General features: G+C 52.7%; 1 protein-coding gene across 1 annotated transcript in view; it reads left to right on the top strand.

Moving 5' to 3' along the window:
* dnah2 (dynein, axonemal, heavy chain 2) overlaps window positions 1–20,228 on the top strand; it is a 251,184-nt gene that overhangs the window by 123,429 nt on the left and 107,527 nt on the right. Inside the window, exons 19-26 of the mRNA XM_041178731.1 lie at window positions 8,698–8,898; window positions 10,898–11,054; window positions 11,151–11,325; window positions 12,234–12,397; window positions 12,690–12,851; window positions 14,843–14,946; window positions 16,418–16,574; window positions 17,614–17,696. Of these exons, the coding sequence (XP_041034665.1) occupies window positions 8,698–8,898; window positions 10,898–11,054; window positions 11,151–11,325; window positions 12,234–12,397; window positions 12,690–12,851; window positions 14,843–14,946; window positions 16,418–16,574; window positions 17,614–17,696 (1,203 nt within the window). The remainder of the gene's footprint in view (window positions 1–8,697; window positions 8,899–10,897; window positions 11,055–11,150; window positions 11,326–12,233; window positions 12,398–12,689; window positions 12,852–14,842; window positions 14,947–16,417; window positions 16,575–17,613; window positions 17,697–20,228) is intronic.

The following is a 20,228-nucleotide window of genomic DNA, read 5'->3' on the forward strand; positions in this document are numbered from 1 at the left end:
CCAACCCCCCAACTCATCTCAACCACAGTGCAGCCCTTGTCCCCAACACCCCAACTCACCTCAACCACAGTGCAGCCCTTGTCCCCAACCCCCCAACTCATCTCAACCACAGTGCAGCCCTTGTCCCCCCCCCCCCCCCAACTCACCTCAACCACAGTGCAGCACTTGTCCCCAACCCCCCCCCCCAACTCACCTCAACCACAGTGCAGCCCTTGTCCCCAACCCCCCAACTCACCTCAACCACAGTGCAGCCCTTGTCCCCACGCCCCCCCCAACTCACCTCAACCACAGTGCAGCCCTTGTCCCCAACCCCCCAACTCACCTCAACCACAGTGCAGCCCTTGTCCCCAACCCCCCAACTCACCTCAACCACAGTGCAGCCCTTGTCCCCAACACCCCAACTCACCTCAACCACAGTGCAGCCCTTGTCCCCAACACCCCCCCAACTCACCTCAACCACAGTGCAGCCCTTGTCCCCAACACCCCAACTCACCTCAACCACAGTGCAGCCCTTGTCCCCAACCCCCCCCCCAACTCACCTCAACCACAGTGCAGCCCTTGTCCCCAACACCCCAAATCACCTCAACCACAGTGCAGCCCTTGTCCCCAACACCCCCCCAACTCACCTCAACCACAGTGCAGCCCTTGTCCCCAACTCACCTCAACCACAGTGCAGCCCTTGTCCCCAACACCCCCCCAACTCACCTCAACCACAGTGCAGCCCTTGTCCCTAACCCCCCCCAACTCACCTCAACCACAGTGCAGCCCTTGTCCCCAACCCCCCAACTCACCTCAACCACAGTGCAGCCCTTGTCCCCAACCCCCCAACTCATCTCAACCACAGTGCAGTCCTTGTCCCCAACACCCCAACTCACCTCAACCACAGTGCAGCCCTTGTCCCCAACCCCCAACTCATCTCAACCACAGTGCAGCCCTTGTCCCCAACCCCCCAACTCATCTCAACCACAGTGCAGCCCTTGTCCCCAACACCCCAACTCACCTCAACCACAGTGCAGCCCTTGTCCCCAACCCCCCAACTCATCTCAACCACAGTGCAGCCCTTGTCCCCAACCCCCCAACTCATCTCAACCACAGTGCAGCCCTTGTCCCCAACACCCCAACTCACCTCAACCACAGTGCAGCCCTTGTCCCCAACACCCCCCCCCCAACTCACCTCAACCACAGTGCAGCCCTTGTCCCCAACACCCCCCCAACTCACCTCAACCACAGTGCAGCCCTTGTCCCCAACCCCCCAACTCACCTCAACCACAGTGCAGCCCTTGTCCCCAACCCCCCCCCAACTCACCTCAACCACATTGCAGCCCTTGTCCCCAACCCCCCCCAACTCACCTCAACCACAGTGCAGCCCTTGTCCCCAACACCCCCCCCAACTCACCTCAACCACAGTGCAGCCCTTGTCCCCAACACCCCCCCCAACTCACCTCAACCACAGTGCAGCCCATGTCCCCAACCCCCCAACTCATCTCAACCACAGTGCAGCCCTTGTCCCCTACCCCCCAACTCACCTCAACCACAGTGCAGCCCTTGTCCCCAACACCCCCCAACTCACCCCAACCACAGTGCAGCCCTTGTCCCCAACACCTCCCCAACTCATCTCAACCACAGTGCAGCCCTTGTCCCCAACCCCCCCCCAACTCACCTCAACCACAGTGCAGCCCTTGTCCCCAACACCCCCCCAACTCACCTCAACCACAGTGCAGCCCTTGTCCCCAACACCCCCCCAACTCACCTCAACCACAGTGCAGCCCTTGTCCCCAACACCCCCCCCAACTCACCTCAACCACAGTGCAGCCCTTGTCCCCAACACCCCCCCAACTCACCTCAACCACAGTGCAGCCCTTGTCCCCAACCCCCCAACTCACCTCAACCACAGTGCAGCCCTTGTCCCCAACACCCCCCCCAACTCACCTCAACCACAGTGCAGCCCTTGTCCCCAACACCCCCCCCCCCAACTCACCTCAACCACAGTGCAGCCCTTGTCCCCAACCCCCCCCAACTCATCTCAACCACAGTGCAGCCCTTGTCCCCAACCCCCCAACTCACCTCAACCACAGTGCAGCCCTTGTCCCCAACCCCCCAACTCACCTCAACCACAGTGCAGCCCTTGTCCCCAACCCCCCCCCCCCAACTCACCTCAACCACAGTGCAGCCCTTGTCCCCAACCCCCCAACTCACCTCAACCACAGTGCAGCCCTTGTCCCCAACCCCCCCCCCAACTCACCTCAACCACAGTGCAGCCCTTGTCCCCAACCCCCCAACTCACCTCAACCACAGTGCAGCCCTTGTCCCCAACCCCCCAACTCACCTCAACCACAGTGCAGCCCTTGTCCCCAACCCCCCCCCCAACTCACCTCAACCACAGTGCAGCCCTTGTCCCCACGCTCCCCAACTCACCTCAACCACAGTGCAGCCCTTGTCCCCAACACCCGAACTCACCTCAACCACAGTGCAGCCCTTGTCCCCAACACCCCCCCCAACTCATCTCAACCACAGTGCAGCCCTTGTCCCCAACACCCCAACTCACCTCAACCACAGTGCAGCCCTTGTCCCCAACACCCCAACTCACCTCAACCACAGTGCAGCCCTTGTCCCCAACACCCCAACTCACCTCAACCACAGTGCATTCCTTGTCCCCACGCCCCCCCAACTCACCTCAACCACAGTGCAGCCCTTGTCCCCAACACCCCCCCCAACTCACCTCAACCACAGTGCAGCCCTTGTCCTCAACCCCCCCAACTCACATCAATCACAGTGCAGCCCTTGTCCCCAACCCCCCCAACTCACCTCAACCACAGTGCAGCCCTTGTCCCCAACCGCCCCCCCTACTCATCTCAACCACAGTGCAGCCCTTGTCCCCAACCCCCCAACTCACCTCAACCACAGTGCAGCCCTTGTCCCCAACCCCCCAACTCACCTCAACCACAGTGCAGCCCTTGTCCCCAACCCCCCAACTCATCTCAACCACAGTGCAGCCCTTGTCCCCAACCCCCCAACTCACCTCAACCACAGTGCAGCCCTTGTCCCCAACCCCCCAACTCACCTCAACCACAGTGCAGCCCTTGTCCCCAACCCCCCAACTCATCTCAACCACAGTGCAGCCCTTGTCCCCACCCCCGCAACTCACCTCAACCACAGTGCAGCCCTTGTCCCCAACCCCCCAACTCATCTCAACCACAGTGCAGCCCTTGTCCCCAACCCCCCAACTCACCTCAACCACAGTGCAGCCCTTGTCCCCAACACCCCAACTCACCTCAACCACAGTGCAGCCCTTGTCCCCACCCCCCCCCCAACTCATCTCAACCACAGTGCAGCCCTTGTCCCCAACCCCCCAACTCACCTCAACCACAGTGCAGCCCTTGTCCCCAACCCCCCAACTCACCTCAACCACAGTGCAGCCCTTGTCCCCAACCCCCCAACTCATCTCAACCACAGTGCAGCCCTTGTCCCCACCCCCGCAACTCACCTCAACCACAGTGCAGCCCTTGTCCCCAACCCCCCAACTCATCTCAACCACAGTGCAGCCCTTGTCCCCAACCCCCCAACTCATCTCAACCACAGTGCAGCCCTTGTCCCCAACACCCCAACTCACCTCAACCACAGTGCAGCCCTTGTCCCCAACAGCCCCCCCCCCAACTCACCTCAACCACAGTGCAGCCCTTGTCCCCAACACCCCCCCAACTCACCTCAACCACAGTGCAGCCCTTGTCCCCAACCCCCCAACTCACCTCAACCACAGTGCAGCCCATGTCCCCAACCCCCCAACTCATCTCAACCACAGTGCAGTCCTTGTCCCCAACCCCCCAACTCACCTCAACCACAGTGCAGCCCTTGTCCCCAACACCCCCCAACTCACCTCAACCACAGTGCAGCCCTTGTCCCCAACACCCCCCCCAACTCATCTCAACCACAGTGCAGCCCTTGTCCCCAACCCCACCCCAACTCACCTCAACCACAGTGCAGCCCTTGTCCCCAACACCCCCCCAACTCACCTCAACCACAGTGCAGCCCTTGTCCCCAACACCCCCCCAACTCACCTCAACCACAGTGCAGCCCTTGTCCCCAACACCCCCCCAACTCACCTCAACCACAGTGCAGCCCTTGTCCCCAACACCCCCCCCAACTCACCTCAACCACAGTGCAGCCCTTGTCCCCAACCCCCCAACTCACCTCAACCACAGTGCAGCCCTTGTCCCCAACACCCCCCCCCCAACTCACCTCAACCACAGTGCAGCCCTTGTCCCCAACCACCCAACTCACCTCAAACACAGTGCAGCCCTTGTCCCCAACCCCCCAACTCACCTCAACCACAGTGCAGCCCTTGTCCCCAACCCCCCCCCCAACTCACCTCAACCACAGTGCAGCCCTTGTCCCCAACCCCCCAACTCACCTCAACCACAGTGCAGCCCTTGTCCCCAACCCCCCCCCAACTCACCTCAACCACAGTGCAGCCCTTGTCCCCAACCCCCCAACTCACCTCAACCACAGTGCAGCCCTTGTCCCCAACCCCCCAACTCACCTCAACCACAGTGCAGCCCTTGTCCCCACGCCCCCCCAACTCACCTCAACCACAGTGCAGCCCTTGTCCCCACGCCCCCCAACTCACCTCAACCACAGTGCAGCCCTTGTCCCCAACACCCGAACTCACCTCAACCACAGTGCAGCCCTTGTCCCCAACACCCCCCCAACTCATCTCAACCACAGTGCAGCCCTTGTCCCCAACACCCCAACTCACCTCAACCACAGTGCAGCCCTTGTCCCCAACACCCCAACTCACCTCAACCACAGTGCAGCCCTTGTCCCCAACACCCCAACTCACCTCAACCACAGTGCAGCCCTTGTCCCCAACACCCCAACTCACCACAACCACAGTGCAGTCCTTGTCTCCACGCCCCCCCAACTCACCTCAACCACAGTGCAGCCCTTGTCCCCAACCCCCCCCCCAACTCACCTCAACCACAGTGCAGCCCTTGTCCCCAACCCCCCAACTCACCTCAACCACAGTGCAGCCCTTGTCCACACCCCCCCAACTCACCTCAACCACAGTGCAGCCCTTGTCCCCAACCCCCCAACTCATCTCAACCACAGTGCAGCCCTTGTCCCCAACCCCCCCCAACTCACCTCAACCACAGTGCAGCCCTTGTCCCCAACCGCCCAACTCATCTCAACCACAGTGCAGCCCTTGTCCCCAACCCCCCAACTCATCTCAACCACAGTGCAGCCCTTGTCCCCAACCCCCCCCCCCAACTCACCTCAACCACAGTGCAGCCCTTGTCCCCAACCCTCCAACTCATCTCAACCACAGTGCAGCCCTTGTCCCCAACCCCCCAACTCACCTCAACCACAGTGCAGCCCTTGTCCCTAACCCCCCAACTCATCTCAACCACAGTGCAGCCCTTGTCCCCAACCCCCCAACTCACCTCAACCACAGTGCAGCCCTTGTCCCCAACCCCCCAACTCATCTCAACCACAGTGCAGCCCTTGTCCCCAACCCCCCAACTCACCTCAACCACAGTGCAGCCCTTGTCCCCAACCCCCCAACTCACCTCAACCACAGTGCAGCCCTTGTCCCCAACCCCCCAACTCACCTCAACCACAGTGCAGCCCTTGTCCCCAACCCCCCAACTCATCTCAACCACAGTGCAGCCCTTGTCCCCAACCCCCCAACTCACCTCAACCACAGTGCAGCCCTTGTCCCCAACCCCCCAACTCACCTCAACCACAGTGCAGCCCTTGTCCCCAACCCCCCCCAACTCACCTCAACCACAGTGCAGCCCTTGTCCCCAACCCCCCCCAACTCATCTCAACCACAGTGCAGCCCTTGTCCCCACCCCCCCCCCAACTCATCTCAACCACAGTGCAGCCCTTGTCCCCAACCCCCCAACTCATCTCAACCACAGTGCAGCCCTTGTCCCCAACCCCCCCCCCAACTCATCTCAACCACACTGCAGCCCTTGTCCCCAACACCCCCAACTCATCTCAACCACAGTGCAGCCCTTGTCCCCACGCCCCCCCAACTCACCTCAACCACAGTGCAGCCCTTGTCCCCAACCCCCCCCCAACTCACCTCAACCACAGTGCAGCCCTTGTCCCCAACCCCCCAACCCATCTCAACCACAGTGCAGCCCTTGTCCCCAACCCCCCAACTCACCTCAACCACAGTGCAGCCCTCGTCCCCAACCCCCCAACTCATCTCAACCACAGTGCAGCCCTTGTCCCCAACCCCCCAACTCACCTCAACCACAGTGCAGCCCTTGTCCCCAACCCCCCAACTCACCTCAACCACAGTGCAGCCCTTGTCCCCAACCCCCCAACTCATCTCAACCACAGTGCAGCCCTTTTCCCAACCCCCCAACTCATCTCAACCACAGTGCAGCCCTTGTCCCCAACCCCCCAACTCATCTCAACCACAGTGCAGCCCTTGTCCCCAACCCCCCAACTCACCTCAACCACAGTGCAGCCCTTGTCCCCAACCCCCCAACTCACCTCAACCACAGTGCAGCCCTTGTCCCCAACCCCCCCCAACTCACCTCAACCACAGTGCAGCCCTTGTCCCCAACCCCCCCCAACTCATCTCAACCACAGTGCAGCCCTTGTCCCCACCCCCCCCCCAACTCATCTCAACCACAGTGCAGCCCTTGTCCCCAACCCCCCAACTCATCTCAACCACAGTGCAGCCCTTGTCCCCAACCCCCCCCCCCAACTCATCTCAACCACACTGCAGCCCTTGTCCCCAACACCCCCAACTCATCTCAACCACAGTGCAGCCCTTGTCCCCACGCCCCCCCAACTCACCTCAACCACAGTGCAGCCCTTGTCCCCAACCCCCCCCAACTCACCTCAACCACAGTGCAGCCCTTGTCCCCAACCCCCCAACTCATCTCAACCACAGTGCAGCCCTTGTCCCCAACCCCCCAACTCACCTCAACCACAGTGCAGCCCTCGTCCCCAACCCCCCAACTCATCTCAACCACAGTGCAGCCCTTGTCCCCAACCCCCCAACTCACCTCAACCACAGTGCAGCCCTTGTCCCCAACCCCCCAACTCACCTCAACCACAGTGCAGCCCTTGTCCCCAACCCCCCAACTCATCTCAACCACAGTGCAGCCCTTTTCCCAACCCCCCAACTCATCTCAACCACAGTGCAGCCCTTGTCCCCAACCCCCCAACTCACCTCAACCACAGTGCAGCCCTTGTCCCCAACCCCCCAACTCACTTCAACCACAGTGCAGCCCTTGTCCCCAACCCCCCAACTCACCTCAACCACAGTGCAGCCCTTGTCCCCAACCCCCCAACTCACCTCAACCACAGTGCAGCCCTTGTCCCCAACCCCCCAACTCACTTCAACCACAGTGCAGCCCTTGTCCCCAACCCCCCAACTCACCTCAACCACAGTGCAGCCCTTGTCCCCAACCCCCCAACTCACCTCAACCACAGTGCAGCCCTTGTCCCCAACCCCCCAACTCATCTCAACCACAGTGCAGCCCTTGTCCCCAACCCCCCAACTCATCTCAAGCACAGTGCAGCCCTTGTCCCCAACCCCCCAACTCATCTCAACCACAGTTCAGCCCTTGTCCCCACGCCCCCCCAACTCACCTCAACCACAGTGCAGCCCTTGTCCCCAACCCCCCAACTCATCTCAACCACAGTGCAGCCCTTGTCCCCACCACCCCCCCCAACTCATCTCAACCACAGTGCAGCCCTTGTCCCCAACCCCACAACTCATCTCAACCACAGTGCAGCCCTTGTCCCCACCACCCCCCCCTAACTCATCTCAACCACGGTGCAGCCCTTGTCCCCAACCCCCCAACTCATCTCAACCACAGTGCAGCCCTTGTCCCCACCCCCCCCCCCTAACTCATCTCAACCACAGTGCAGCCCTTGGCCCCAACCCCCCAACTCACCTCAACCACAGTGCAGCCTTTGTCCCCACCACCCCCCCCTAACTCATCTCAACCACAGTGCAGCCCTTGTCCCCACCACCCTCCCCTAACTCATCTCAACCACAGTGCAGCCCTTGTCCCCACCACCCCCCCCCAACTCATCTCAACCACAGTGCAGCCCTTGTCCCCACCACCCCCCCCAACTCATCTCAACCACAGTGCAGCCCTTGTCCCAACACCACACTGTCAGCCAGCCAGAAAAATGCGATTTGCCTGTGTCTTTGCCTGAATGCCTGGCACCTCAGCCTTGAGGTCCAACATGCGACCCTCGCGAGTGCTGCGCAACGTTACTGTGCACTCACCTCCGAGTCCCCCTCGAAGTGCAGCTCGCCAGGTGCAAGCCTTGTAAGTGCTGTTTACCGACATACTCGGATGATCCAGCGTAAGGGAATGATTCCGGTGAGCTGGCCTTATAATGATTTGCAGATGTATTACAGCAACATTTCCAACATGCGGAGGCAGGAAACGGAGCCCGCTGTTGACAGGCGGAATAGATGATTGCAAACTGGTTTCATGATGACGTGAAACAAATTTTTGGCCTTCTTGCCACATTGTCCACTCACGCCCGCCATGATGCCCGACGCCAGCGGGCACGGACAATTCCGCCCTAAGGCTTCTCAGTTGACAACTGGCAACAAAATCGCACGCTATAGCTTTGACGTTATGGTGTCCACTGATGCTGTCGACCAGTGCCTCTTGCTCTTCAACTCAATCAAACTTTGCTCTTCCATTGCAGCTACACAGAAGTGGCCAACAATGTCCAGAAGGAGGAGACCATCGTGCAGATTCAATTTGTTCTTCTTGATTGTTCTCCATTGAAATTCTCTTTGGTTCAACACTGCAACGAGTGGCAGAATAAGTTCACCACACTGTTGAGTGAGATGGCAGGCCACATGCTACTCAATTTCTGTGAATTCCTTGAAAAAAACCGCACCAAGTGGGTATACACTGCACTCTACTCTGAATAGCTTAGCCCTCTCTGTGTCCATTATGTGCTTCTATTGCCCTGCTGAAAACCTGGCTCTCCTCTCCTTTCCACCACCTTTGCTTAATCGTGAATAGACAGGGAAGATTTCTCCATTTTAAAGATGGCTCCCTGCTCTGCTGATGGCTCCCATTCTCTTCATGGTACAATTCCAAAAGAGAAACTTGAATTTCTATAGTGCCTTTCACCACCAAAGGTGCCCCATAGTGCTTTATAGCCAATGAAGTACTTTTGAAGTGTGGTCACTGTTGTAATGTAGCCAATTTATGCACAGTAAGGTCCCACAATTACAGTGGGATAATGACCGGATCACCTGTTTTCATTTCTGTTAGTTGAGTGATAAATATTGACCCAGGACACTGGAGTGAACTCCCCTGCTCTTCTTTGAAGTAGTACCATGAGATCTGTTACGCTTGCCTAAGAGGGCCCCTGGGGTCCTCAATTTAACGTCACCCCTCCAACAACGTAGCTCTCTTTCAGTATTGCACTGGAATTGAACCCATAACCTTCTGACTCAGAGCTGAGAGTGCTACCTACAGAGCCACTGGCTGACACAAATTCGCAACAGCTTAAAGCTCAACAGCAGCTCACTCAAAGTGGACACTTGCCATATGTGAGGCTGAGGCAGCTATGTGAACATAAGAATATAACAAAGTAGGAGCAGGAGTAGACCATTCGGCCCCTCAAGCCTGCTCTGCCAAGCGTACAATAATGGCTGATCATTGTCTTTAACTTCACTTTTCCGCTTGCTCCCGTAACCCTTGATTTTCCTGAGACCAAAAGCTGTTTGATTCTTGATCAGCAATATGTCCGTCACCCACACAGGCATTTCCCTGGGGGAGTTACTGGATTGTGATCAGGAGTAGAAACCCAGGGTGATGTTTCCTGCCCTTGAGTCAGGACATGCTAAGGCCAAAGATCAGCTAACTAGGGTTAGAACCATAGTTCTGCCTGGTGCATCTACTCCAGCTTCATGAGAATAATTCCTATAAAGTTCTAGACATACCTAAATGGGAAAATGCTTAATTCGCTCAGGTGACCATCCCCTATTCTAATACAGGTGTTTATCAATATAAAATAAATGGAGGGATTTGATACCGATGTATTGAGCTGTTGCCCACAAACCTGGACAACCTTGATTCCCAGGCTAAGTGGCCAGGTGGTCTCTCTCTTTCTCTCTCTGTCTCAGTGCAAGCACTAACTTAATTGCCAGTCACCTGATCCTGTGCTACTCTTAAAGAAATTCTTTAGAGAAAGAGTTGAAAGAGAATGTGGGAGAAATGGAGACCCTAACCTTAAATCTATGCAAACATTTCACTATCCATAATGGTCCAGTATTCACTGTAGCAATTTGCTGAAGCACTGAGTCACTCACAACACTCTCCTTGTCAGTGAGTAAGGATGATCATAGAAAGACAAAGATTTACAACATAGAAGGTCAATCATATTCGTTCTGGCCAAAAGAGCTATCCAGTTGAAACCCACGTTCCAGTTCTTGGTGTGTAGCTCTGTAGCTTACAGCACCACGAGTTCCTATCCAAGTGCATTTAAAAATGCAATGAGGGTTTCTGTCTCTACCACTGCCTCAGGCAATGTGTTCCAGACCTCCTCGCATCTTCTGGGTGAAAGAATTACTCCCCAACTCCCCTCTAATCCTTCCACTTATTACTTTAAATTTATGTCCCCTGGTTATTGACCTCTGATAATGTAAATAGGTGCTTCCTATCCTCTCTATCTAGGCCCCTCGTAATTTTATAAATCTCTATTAAATCTTCCCTCAGCCTCCTGTATTCCAAAGAAAACAACCCCAGCCTATTCAGTCTTTCCTCAGAGCTGAAATTCTCCATTTCTGGTAACATCTTTGTAAGTCTCCTCTGTGCCCTCTCCAGTGCCGTCTTCAGTTTGCAGTCTCCTAACGTCCACTCTCCTCTGTCTTGTGCCGACCATTCAGGGTCAGCCATATTCCACAGAACTTGGAAGAGCTGACCGCTGGGATTCAGCTTCTGGAGTATCTTCTGAACGAGCTCCCAAAGACAGAGGCACGCATCACGCCCATCCACGAGCAGTTCAACATCCTGGAGAAATATGAGTTCCAAATTGAAGAAAGTGTAAGTGTGCAGCTGGAGTTGGAAGGAGATTGCCCCACTCTTTTACATTTTCCTGTTCCTCTATCTCCTTCTCTCTCTCCTGTTCCTCTCTTACAGATCCAGCAGAGATTGGAGTCGCTGAATGGTGAATGGCTCAACTACCAGCAGGCAATCAGTGACAGTGAAGCCATGCTGAAGAAACAGAAGGAGAAATTCAGGAACAGCCTCATCCATTCTGCAGAAGAGCTGAAGAAGAAGACACATAACGCCATTGAAGATTTTGCCATGAAAGGTAAACATTAAGAGCTCACTTCTCCCGAAACCTACGTTTCCTACAATATTCACCAAGTGCAGCGCTCCCTTAGCACTGACCCTCCGATAGTGCGGCACTCCCTCAGTACTGACCCTCTGACAGTGCAGCACTCCCTCAATACTGACCCTCTGACAGTGCAGCACTCCCTCAGTACTGACCCTCCGATAGTGCTGCACTCCCTCAGTACTGACCCTCCGACAGTGCAGCACCCCCTCAGTACTGACCCTCAGACAGTGCGGCACTTCCTCAGTACTGACCCTCTGACAGTGCAGCACTCCCTCAGTACTGACCCCCCGACGATGCAGTGCTCCCTCAGTCCAGACCCTCTGACAGTGCAGTGCTGTGTCAGTGCTGCAGTGGAAATGTCAGTCTGGATCAAGTTTTTGAAGTGGGGCTTGAATCCACACCTCCTAACTCTGGTTTGAGAACTGCCCACTGAACCATGACTGACATACTGAAACACTAATATATTTGCATCAGTCTTGATGTGAGAATTACTGGATACATTGTTGTTAGTGAATTGGTGATTAACAGATTAACAGTTTAATGACTTGTTTTAAAGAAAGAAATATGGGATTTGCAAACGAACTGTGTAGATGCACATTAGCACAGGTTGCGAGAAAGTGACCGGCAATTATTGGTGCAGTTCAGAAAGTGTCTAATTCACACTACAGGTTGAGAGTGTTCTGCTGGGAGGCAGGAAACGGAACTGGTTTGGTACAAAATTTGTGGTGTAGGGGCAGAGTCCAGATGGTGTTTTTCCTCACTGACATTTATGACATGAAGAGTGCTGGTGGTCTAAGAGTGATTCTGTCCACAACTGCGTTGCTGGCTTGGGCTAAGACGTCCCTACAGGTTTAAAGGTTTGCCATTTCTCGCCTTTGCAGGGCCCTTCAGCAGCTCAGTGAGCACAGACACCGCCCTGACTATCATCAATGAACTACGAAATAACCTCAACCTCCTGAAGCAAGAGGAAGAAACCATTCGCAGCGGCCTCAACGTCTTCAAGATTGACCAGCCCTTATCCAAAGAGCTGCAGAACCTGGAGAGGGTGAGGGAGTGACATAGAGCACAGTGCATTGTACCTGTGCTGGTTCACAAATTTGCAGGGTTACCGAGAGTAAACGGGAGAATGGCACTAAGGGAATTACTCATTTGGAGTGACACGATCGGCTGAATGGCCTCCTCCTGCACTGTAACAATTCTGAGAAATTCTGTCAATTAACTTAAATCTGTGTCCCTCTGGTTACCAACCCTCCTGCCACTGGGAAGGTTTCTCTTAATTTTATTGATGCGTCATTCACAACTCATGGACATCTTTTGAACTTTGTTTTGGTCTCTAGGATCTTGATTTCCTGCAGCAGGCATGGGAGGTCACCAAGCAATGGGAGGACTCTTGGGCAGAGTGGAAGGGAGGAAAGTTCAGCTTATTACAGACGCATATTATGGAAAATACTGCCATGGGGTACTTCAGGAAGCTGAACAAGCTGAGCCAGATTCTCAAGGTATTTAACACAAAATCTTCTAACCACTCTGGGATGGGCATGTTGCTGTCAATCCACTCACCAGTGTGCTTAAAGTAAAATACAGAGCAATGTCATTCCAGGAGAGAGGACTGAAATTTCTTGCATGCTCTAGTCCCGCCTGCCTCTTCCCATTTCAGTGCAAATTTGGTGTTGCATAATGACCATTTCTTCATGTGCCCCAACTTGGTCCCTGTTCTTTGTGATCATGCTTGTTGTATTGCCTTGCATTACTCATTTAGACCAAACAGAAAGCAAACTCTGCTGAGTTTATTTTTGAAGGAGGAGGGGGCTGTCATTTTCACTACAGCACCAGCATCAGCCGCATATTGTCCATTTCCACTTCCCTGCTGGCCGTCTTACTTTGCCTCACCTGATAGACGGGGAGCTCAAGCAGATGGCATTCGGCAAAAAAAAAACACTCCAACGAAACCTTTAATTCGTTGCAATGATTTGATTTCTAAACAGTAATTGATGGACAAAAGTCCATCACTGCATAAATGCAATGGAATGGAGAACAAAGCCTGTATAAGTAGACGTTCCCACAAAATGGTCACTTATTGGCAGGCCCAAACAACTTGCATGGTGAAATGTACGAGAGGCGCTCTGAAACCACTTTCATGAGGTGGCTGACAGCCGTACACCCAAAGACTTCCTGTGCGTTGAACTGACCACTGGGTCACAATTTATTAGACACCCATGCCCCGCTACGAGGGCAATTAAGGGGAGATGGTGGCTCAGTGGTAATGTCATAATGTCACTGGACTAGTACTCTAGAGTTCCAGGCTAATGCTCTGGGGACATGGGTTCAAACCCCACCATGACAGCTTGTGGAATTTAAATTCAGTTAATAAAATCTGCAATTATACTGCTAGTCACAGTAATTGGTGACCATGAAACAACGGTCATCAATTGTTATTTAAAAAAAAACCCACCTGGATCACAGATGTTCTTTTAGGGAAGGAAATCTGCTTTCCACACCCGGTCTGGCCTATATGTGACTTCAGACCCACAGCAATGTGGTTAACTCTTAACTGTCCTCTCAAGTGGCCTAGCAAGTTCAAGAGCGATTAGGGATGGGCAACAAAGCTGGCCCACTTCCTATGAAAGAATACATTTTTTTTAAAAACCTTGCAAGCAAGGTATGAAGATGGTGGACATCAACACTGACAACTGGGAGGCAATTGCTGACAGCTGTGACCTCTAGTGGCTGGACTGTTTGGAGGGGCATCAGAGGAGGCAGGAAGGGACGGAAAGCTTAGCTGGCCAGAGAAAACAGAGGCCAGAGAATCCTGAACCTTCTCAGGCCCACTGCCTTCCTCTGCAGCAAGTGCCTCTGACACTGCCATGTCAGAGTGGGGCTCCTGGACCACACCAGGCAAAGTGAAAACGCAGAGTTGACAACCAAGATGCTAAACCGTCATCTCAGGAGGCAGAAGGCTGGCAGACTCTGAAACCATGGGCACGCCAGTGCCTTCTGTGCCCCAAGCCCTATTACAAAATACAAAGCTCCACACAGCCTGTTGTAAAGTTGTTGTAACTGGACCTTTCGGAGGCAGGGATCTCGAGCACTCCCCCTTGCAGCGCGCTCCCTTTCTGTTTGTCACAAAACTCCTCATGAATTCACCTGAGGTGAGTGTGAAGCAGCAGCGGGTCCTGTGAAGGAAACAGCTTTTTGCGCAATGGGCAGACCCTTCACCCAACACAGCGACAGCAGAGAAACCGCTCTGCCTCTCGGATCGAATGCTCGCGTAACTGTGTCCCGGGGGTAGCAAGTTTCACGGTCACTATAGAGGCTGAGTAAAGAACTCTCTGTTCCACTGAGAGTTTATATGGTCGGGACAGTGACCGTTTTGAAAATAAGGGCGCCTGCAAACACAGGACAGCTGATGCCAATCCCTGAGGAATCTGTAATTTGCTATTGCTAAGCAGGGGTAAAGTAGTTAATTGCATGCTTGTGTTATACTTGTCAGGATAAAAACTGGGACATTGTATCTGCATCAAAGAACAAGGTTCTGCAGTTTAAGAAGACAATGCCTCTGATTGCAGACTTGAGGAATCCAGCCATGCGCGACAGGTGAGTTTGGAAAGTCATCCCCAGCTGTTGTTGACTGTTCCCAGTTCATCACTCCCTCGCGATTACCTGGGACAACACACCTCTTCCCTTCCATCACCTAATCTTTGGCTCCAGTTTTCAGCCTGTTGGAGGCCGGGGTTAACAGCCTCGGCCTGGGAGCTGGAGGGAAAACAGGGTCACGAAGGGGCTGGGAAGCTATTTGTTTTTAAAGAAAAGATTTCTTGAAGAAAAGCCTCATGACTCCACGTCAATAGTTTCCTGCCCTTCAATGTTAATGAAGGAAAATCAGAGCCTATTCTTTGACAAGTGCTTGTGCAGCACAGGTAGAAACACACCCTTAGCTTTTAAAATAGTGTCCGTATTTTAAACAGTGAAAACTGTTCCATAGTCTTTATTCCGAATTTGGAGCTATGCTGATAAAATATGGCTCAAGGATTTTATATTATCTCAATCTGGTCATGCCTCCAATATATAAAAAGAAGTGCATTTCTATAGCAACTTTCATTACTTTACAGCCATTGAAATACTTTTGAAATGTAGTGACTGTTGTAATCTTAGAAAGTTTGTGCACAGCAAGCTCCCACAAGCAAGGTGAGGATGACCAGATAACCTGCTTTTGAGTTACTTTGGCTGAGGGGAAGTATTGGCAGAGGACACCAGGGAGATACTCCTCTCTTCTGTCAAATAGTGGCCGTAAGATCTTTTACACCCACCTGAGAAGGCAGAAGGGGCCTCAGTTTAGTATTTCATCAGAAAGATAGCATCTCTGACAGTGTGGTGCTCCTCTCTAACAGTGCTGCACCCTCTCAGTACTGACCCTCTGACAGTGCAACGCTCCCAAATTACTACCCAACTGACAGCGCAGCACTCCCTCAGTGCTGACCCTCCAACAGCACAGCGCTCTTGCAATACTGACCCTTCAACAGTGCAGCACACCCTCAGTACTGACCCTCCAACAGTGCAACGCTCCCTCAGTTCTGACCCTCTGACAGTGAGGCACTCCCTCAGTACTGACCCTCTGACAGTGCGGCACTCCCTCAGTACTGACCCTCTGACAGTGCGGCACTCCCTCAGTACTGACCCTCTGACAGTGCGGCACTCCCTCAGTACTGACCCTCCGACAGTGCAGCACTCCCTCAGTACTGACTCTCTGACAGTGTGGTGCTCCCTCAGTACTGACCTTCTGATAGTGCAGCACTCCCTCAGTACTGCACTGGAGTGTTGGCCTAGCTTGTGTGCTCAGATCACTGGAGCAGGACTTGAACCTAAAGCCTTTTGATTCAAAGGCCAGAATACTATCCACCAGATCACTGGTCTGGCTGGAAGAGGCCCTTTGTTTCCAGACTGAACCAACTAATTGTAGCGTGGCTTTTGAATTGAGACTTCCCTTTTGGATAAGCTGCTCACCCTCTGCCTTTCTGAAGTAACACTGAAAATTGTTATTGATATCCTTTCTGTTACCACCTTTCAGACACTGGAACAGCATCAAAGATGAGGTGCAGAAATTATTTGATCAGACTAGTGATGATTTTACCCTGGAGAAGATTATTGAGCTGGGCTTGGACCAACACTCGGATGCAATCAGCAGCATCTCATCTGCAGCCACCAAGGAGCTCTCCATCGAAATGGTAGGGACAGCAACATGGCGTGCAAAACGTTTTTTAGCTGGCCCAGCTTAACTCTGTGTGGGGCCAAATAACATCTCTCTCCAAACCCCACTCTGGCTGGACCTTGCACCCAAGTGCTAATGACCCTTCAAAGGCAACATTGGCACATTCAGCATTCCAGTAGATAAATGAGCCTTCAATTGTTCTCTGAGGCAGCAGGTGCCCAAGTTCTCTATCCCCTGGTTTGTACTGAGCTAAAGGTGGGCTAGGCTGAAGGTTCTATAAATGGCCTCCGTACTCTGGGTTCGGCAAGGAAAGCCAACCAGGCAACCTGCTCCTTATTTCGATTCAATGACAGGTGTGAATGTTCCGTTGCCATGTAGCAGCTAATTTCTTGGGAATCCATTCTGCCAGTGGGGAGTGGCTGAATTTTCAATTTGCTCTCTACCATGGCCTCTTCACCAAAACCTCTTCACCAAAATCATGGACTCCAGCTAACTGCCAGGGCAATGGTCAGTTTGGGCAGAGGTGCCAGAGTGGGCAACTTGGATCCACAGGAACCACGTGCTGGAGTCAGCTGGTGCCTTCAGGAGAGGAAGGGGAAAACTGGAGAGACTGGAGGAACTGGTAAACAAAAACAGAATTACCTGGAAAAACTCAGCAGGTCTGGCAGCATCGGCGGAGAGGAAAAGAGTTGACGTTTCGAGTCCTCATGACCCACAGAAGTCTAGTTCTGTCGAAGAGTCATGAGGACTCGAAACGTCAACTCTTTTCTTCTCCGCTGATGCTGCCAGACCTGCTGAGTTTTTCCAGGTAATTCTGTTTTTGTTTTGGATTTCCAGCATCCGCAGTTTTTTTGTATTTATCTCTGAAGGAACTGGTGATGGCCTGGTGCAGCAACCGACAGCCTGACTGATCAGACATTTGTTTGCCAGTGAGAACGGTCCCACAGCATCAGCGAGGCAGGCTAAAGCTGAGTGCTTGACTATTAGGCTGCATTTTTATTCGCTAGTTTTAACAGAACATTAAACTGATCTTCAATGATGTCATCTCTCAACAGGCTTTGGAAGCAATAAAAAAAACTTGGGAAGTTACAACTCTTGATCTGTTGCCTTACAAGGACAAAGGCCATTTTAAGCTGAGGTGAGTACTTAACCATAACAACAACAATATACATTTATTTAGCACCTTTAACATTGTAAAATGTCCCAAAGCTTATCACAGGAGCTGGGCCACCTAGATAACAGGACAGGTGACCAAAAGCATGGAGAGAGGGGTAGGGAGGCAATTTATGGGGAGGCGATGGTGTAGTGGTATTGTTTCTGGACTAGTAATCCAGAGACTCGGGGTAATTATCTGAGGACCTGAATTTTAATCATGCCAGGGCAGATGGGAGAACTTGAATTCAATAAAAAATCTGGAATTAAAAGGTTAATGATGACCATGAAACCATTGTCGATTGTCGTAAAAATCCATCTGGTTCACTAATGCCCTTTAGGGAAGGAAATCTGCCGTCCTTACCTGAGATAAAAACAAAAAAACTGCAGATGCTGGAAATCCAAAACAAAAACAGAATTACCTGGAAAAACTCAGCAGGTCTGGCAGCATCGGCGGAGAAGAAAAGAGTTGACGTTTCGAGTCCTCATGATCCTTCAACAGAACTGAACGAATATAAGGAGAGGGGTGAAATATAAGCTGGTTTAAGGTGGGGTGGGGGGGGAGGTGGGGGTGGGGGAGAAGTGGAAGGGGGGCAGTGTTAGGATAAGAGCAGATCATCAAAAGATGTCACAGACAAAAGAACAAAAGAACACAGAGGTGTTGAAGTTGGTGATATTATCTAAATGAATGTGCTAATTAAGAATGGATGGTAGGGCACTCAAGGTTTATGTCCCCCCACCCCCACTAGAGCTATACCTTGAGAGCCCTACCATCCATTCTTAATTAGCACATTCATTTAGATAATATCACTAACTTCAACACCTCTGTGTTCTTTTGTCTGTGACATCTTTTGTTGATCTGCTCCTATCCTAACACCACCCCCCTCCCTTCCACTTCTCTCCACCCCCCCCCCCCCCCACACCCACCTTAAACCAGCTTATATTTCCCTCTCCTTGTAAAGAAAGATCAGTTCTGTTGAAGGGTCATGAGGACTCGAAACGTCAACTCTTTTCTTCTCGGCCGATGCTGCCAGACCTGCTAGTTTTTCCAGGTAATTCTGTTTTTGTTTTGCCGTCCTTACCTGGTCTGGCCTACATGTGACTCCAGACCCACAGCAATATGGTTCACTCTTAAATGCCCTCTGAACAAGGGATTAGGGATGGGCAATAAATGCTGGCCTAGCCAGCGACGCCCACATCCCATGAATGAATTTTTTTTTAAAAATCCCAGAGCTTAGGAGCTGAAGGTCCACTTGTCAATGCTGGAACAAAGGAAATCAGTCAGAACTGGAGGAGCGCAGAGATCTCGAAGGGTTGTAGGACTGGAGCTGATTGCAGTGATAGGGAGGGGGAAAGTTGGTGGAGGGATTTGAAAACAAGGATGAGAATTTTAAAATTGGTTTCCTGTCCGGCAATGTTCAATGTAGGTCAACAAACAGGAGGACAAAAATAGAAGAGAAATTCTAGAGATTGCTAACCTCTGCTTTTCTCCCTCCGCATCCTTCGCAAAGTAATGGACAAAAAAAATCACAGGCTGCATGGAGGTTTCCCTAATATGTTTTGCAGTATGCTCTGGGAATGGAAAACTTCCCCGAAAGAGAGCAGAGGTCACAGTCAGGAATTTCAGCACCATAATATTTTAGAATGAGGTTAATGCAAGGTGTCCCTGCCACATCTGCTGAAATAAAGCTCTGTCCCTATGGTCTGTATCGTGTGATCTGATTGCTGGAGGCACCTGCTGTAATGCAGGAGAAATCTTTACGGAGAGACTGGTGAGGACGTGTCACACACTGCCCCAGGGCGTGGTTGATAGATCCATTTAAGGGGAAGCTAAGCAAATGCATGCGGACGGAAGGAATGGAAGATAATGTTGATAGGGTGCAATGAAGTAGGAGTGGGAGGAGGCTCGTGTGGAGCAGAAATACCAGCACAGACCAATTGGGTTGAATGGCTTCTGGCTGTGTTGTACATTCTGCCCACTATGTGTGGGGGTAGACTGTGGTGGTGGTGGTGGGCGGCGGGGGGGCGGGGGTGGGGGGGGGGAGGGGTTTGATGTTGGGGGTGAGGTGGTGAGAAATCCATGCTAAAACAAAATAAGGCCTCAGCTCTTCAGACTCTGCCTGAACACATTGCAAGCAAGAACCCAGGCCGACAGATAGAACACACAGAAAGCATTGACAAACTTCTCGAGCCCAGATAAAAATCCCAGTTCTTGTGCAAAGCTTATTAATCTGCAAAAAATAAACAACAGCCAGAAAACACGGCCAAAGAATGAAAGCCCGAAGGATGAAACATTAAACGGTTGTACAAGACCTGGTAACCAGTAACAGATGTTTCACTGTTCCTTCAAGATGCTTCACCCAGGCTCAGCCAGTCCCTCTAATTTGTAACTTGCTGTGGTCATCGTGCTGCTCAGAGTTAATGGCTCCCACTCTGATCTAAGTAGGGCCTTTCATTCAAGTGTGTCTGCTGCACAACATGAATAGCTGGCAAGTGTACAGCCAGTGCTGATACATGG

Source organism: Carcharodon carcharias, chromosome 33 (genome assembly GCF_017639515.1).
Source record: "Carcharodon carcharias isolate sCarCar2 chromosome 33, sCarCar2.pri, whole genome shotgun sequence".
NCBI lineage: Eukaryota > Metazoa > Chordata > Chondrichthyes > Lamniformes > Lamnidae > Carcharodon > Carcharodon carcharias.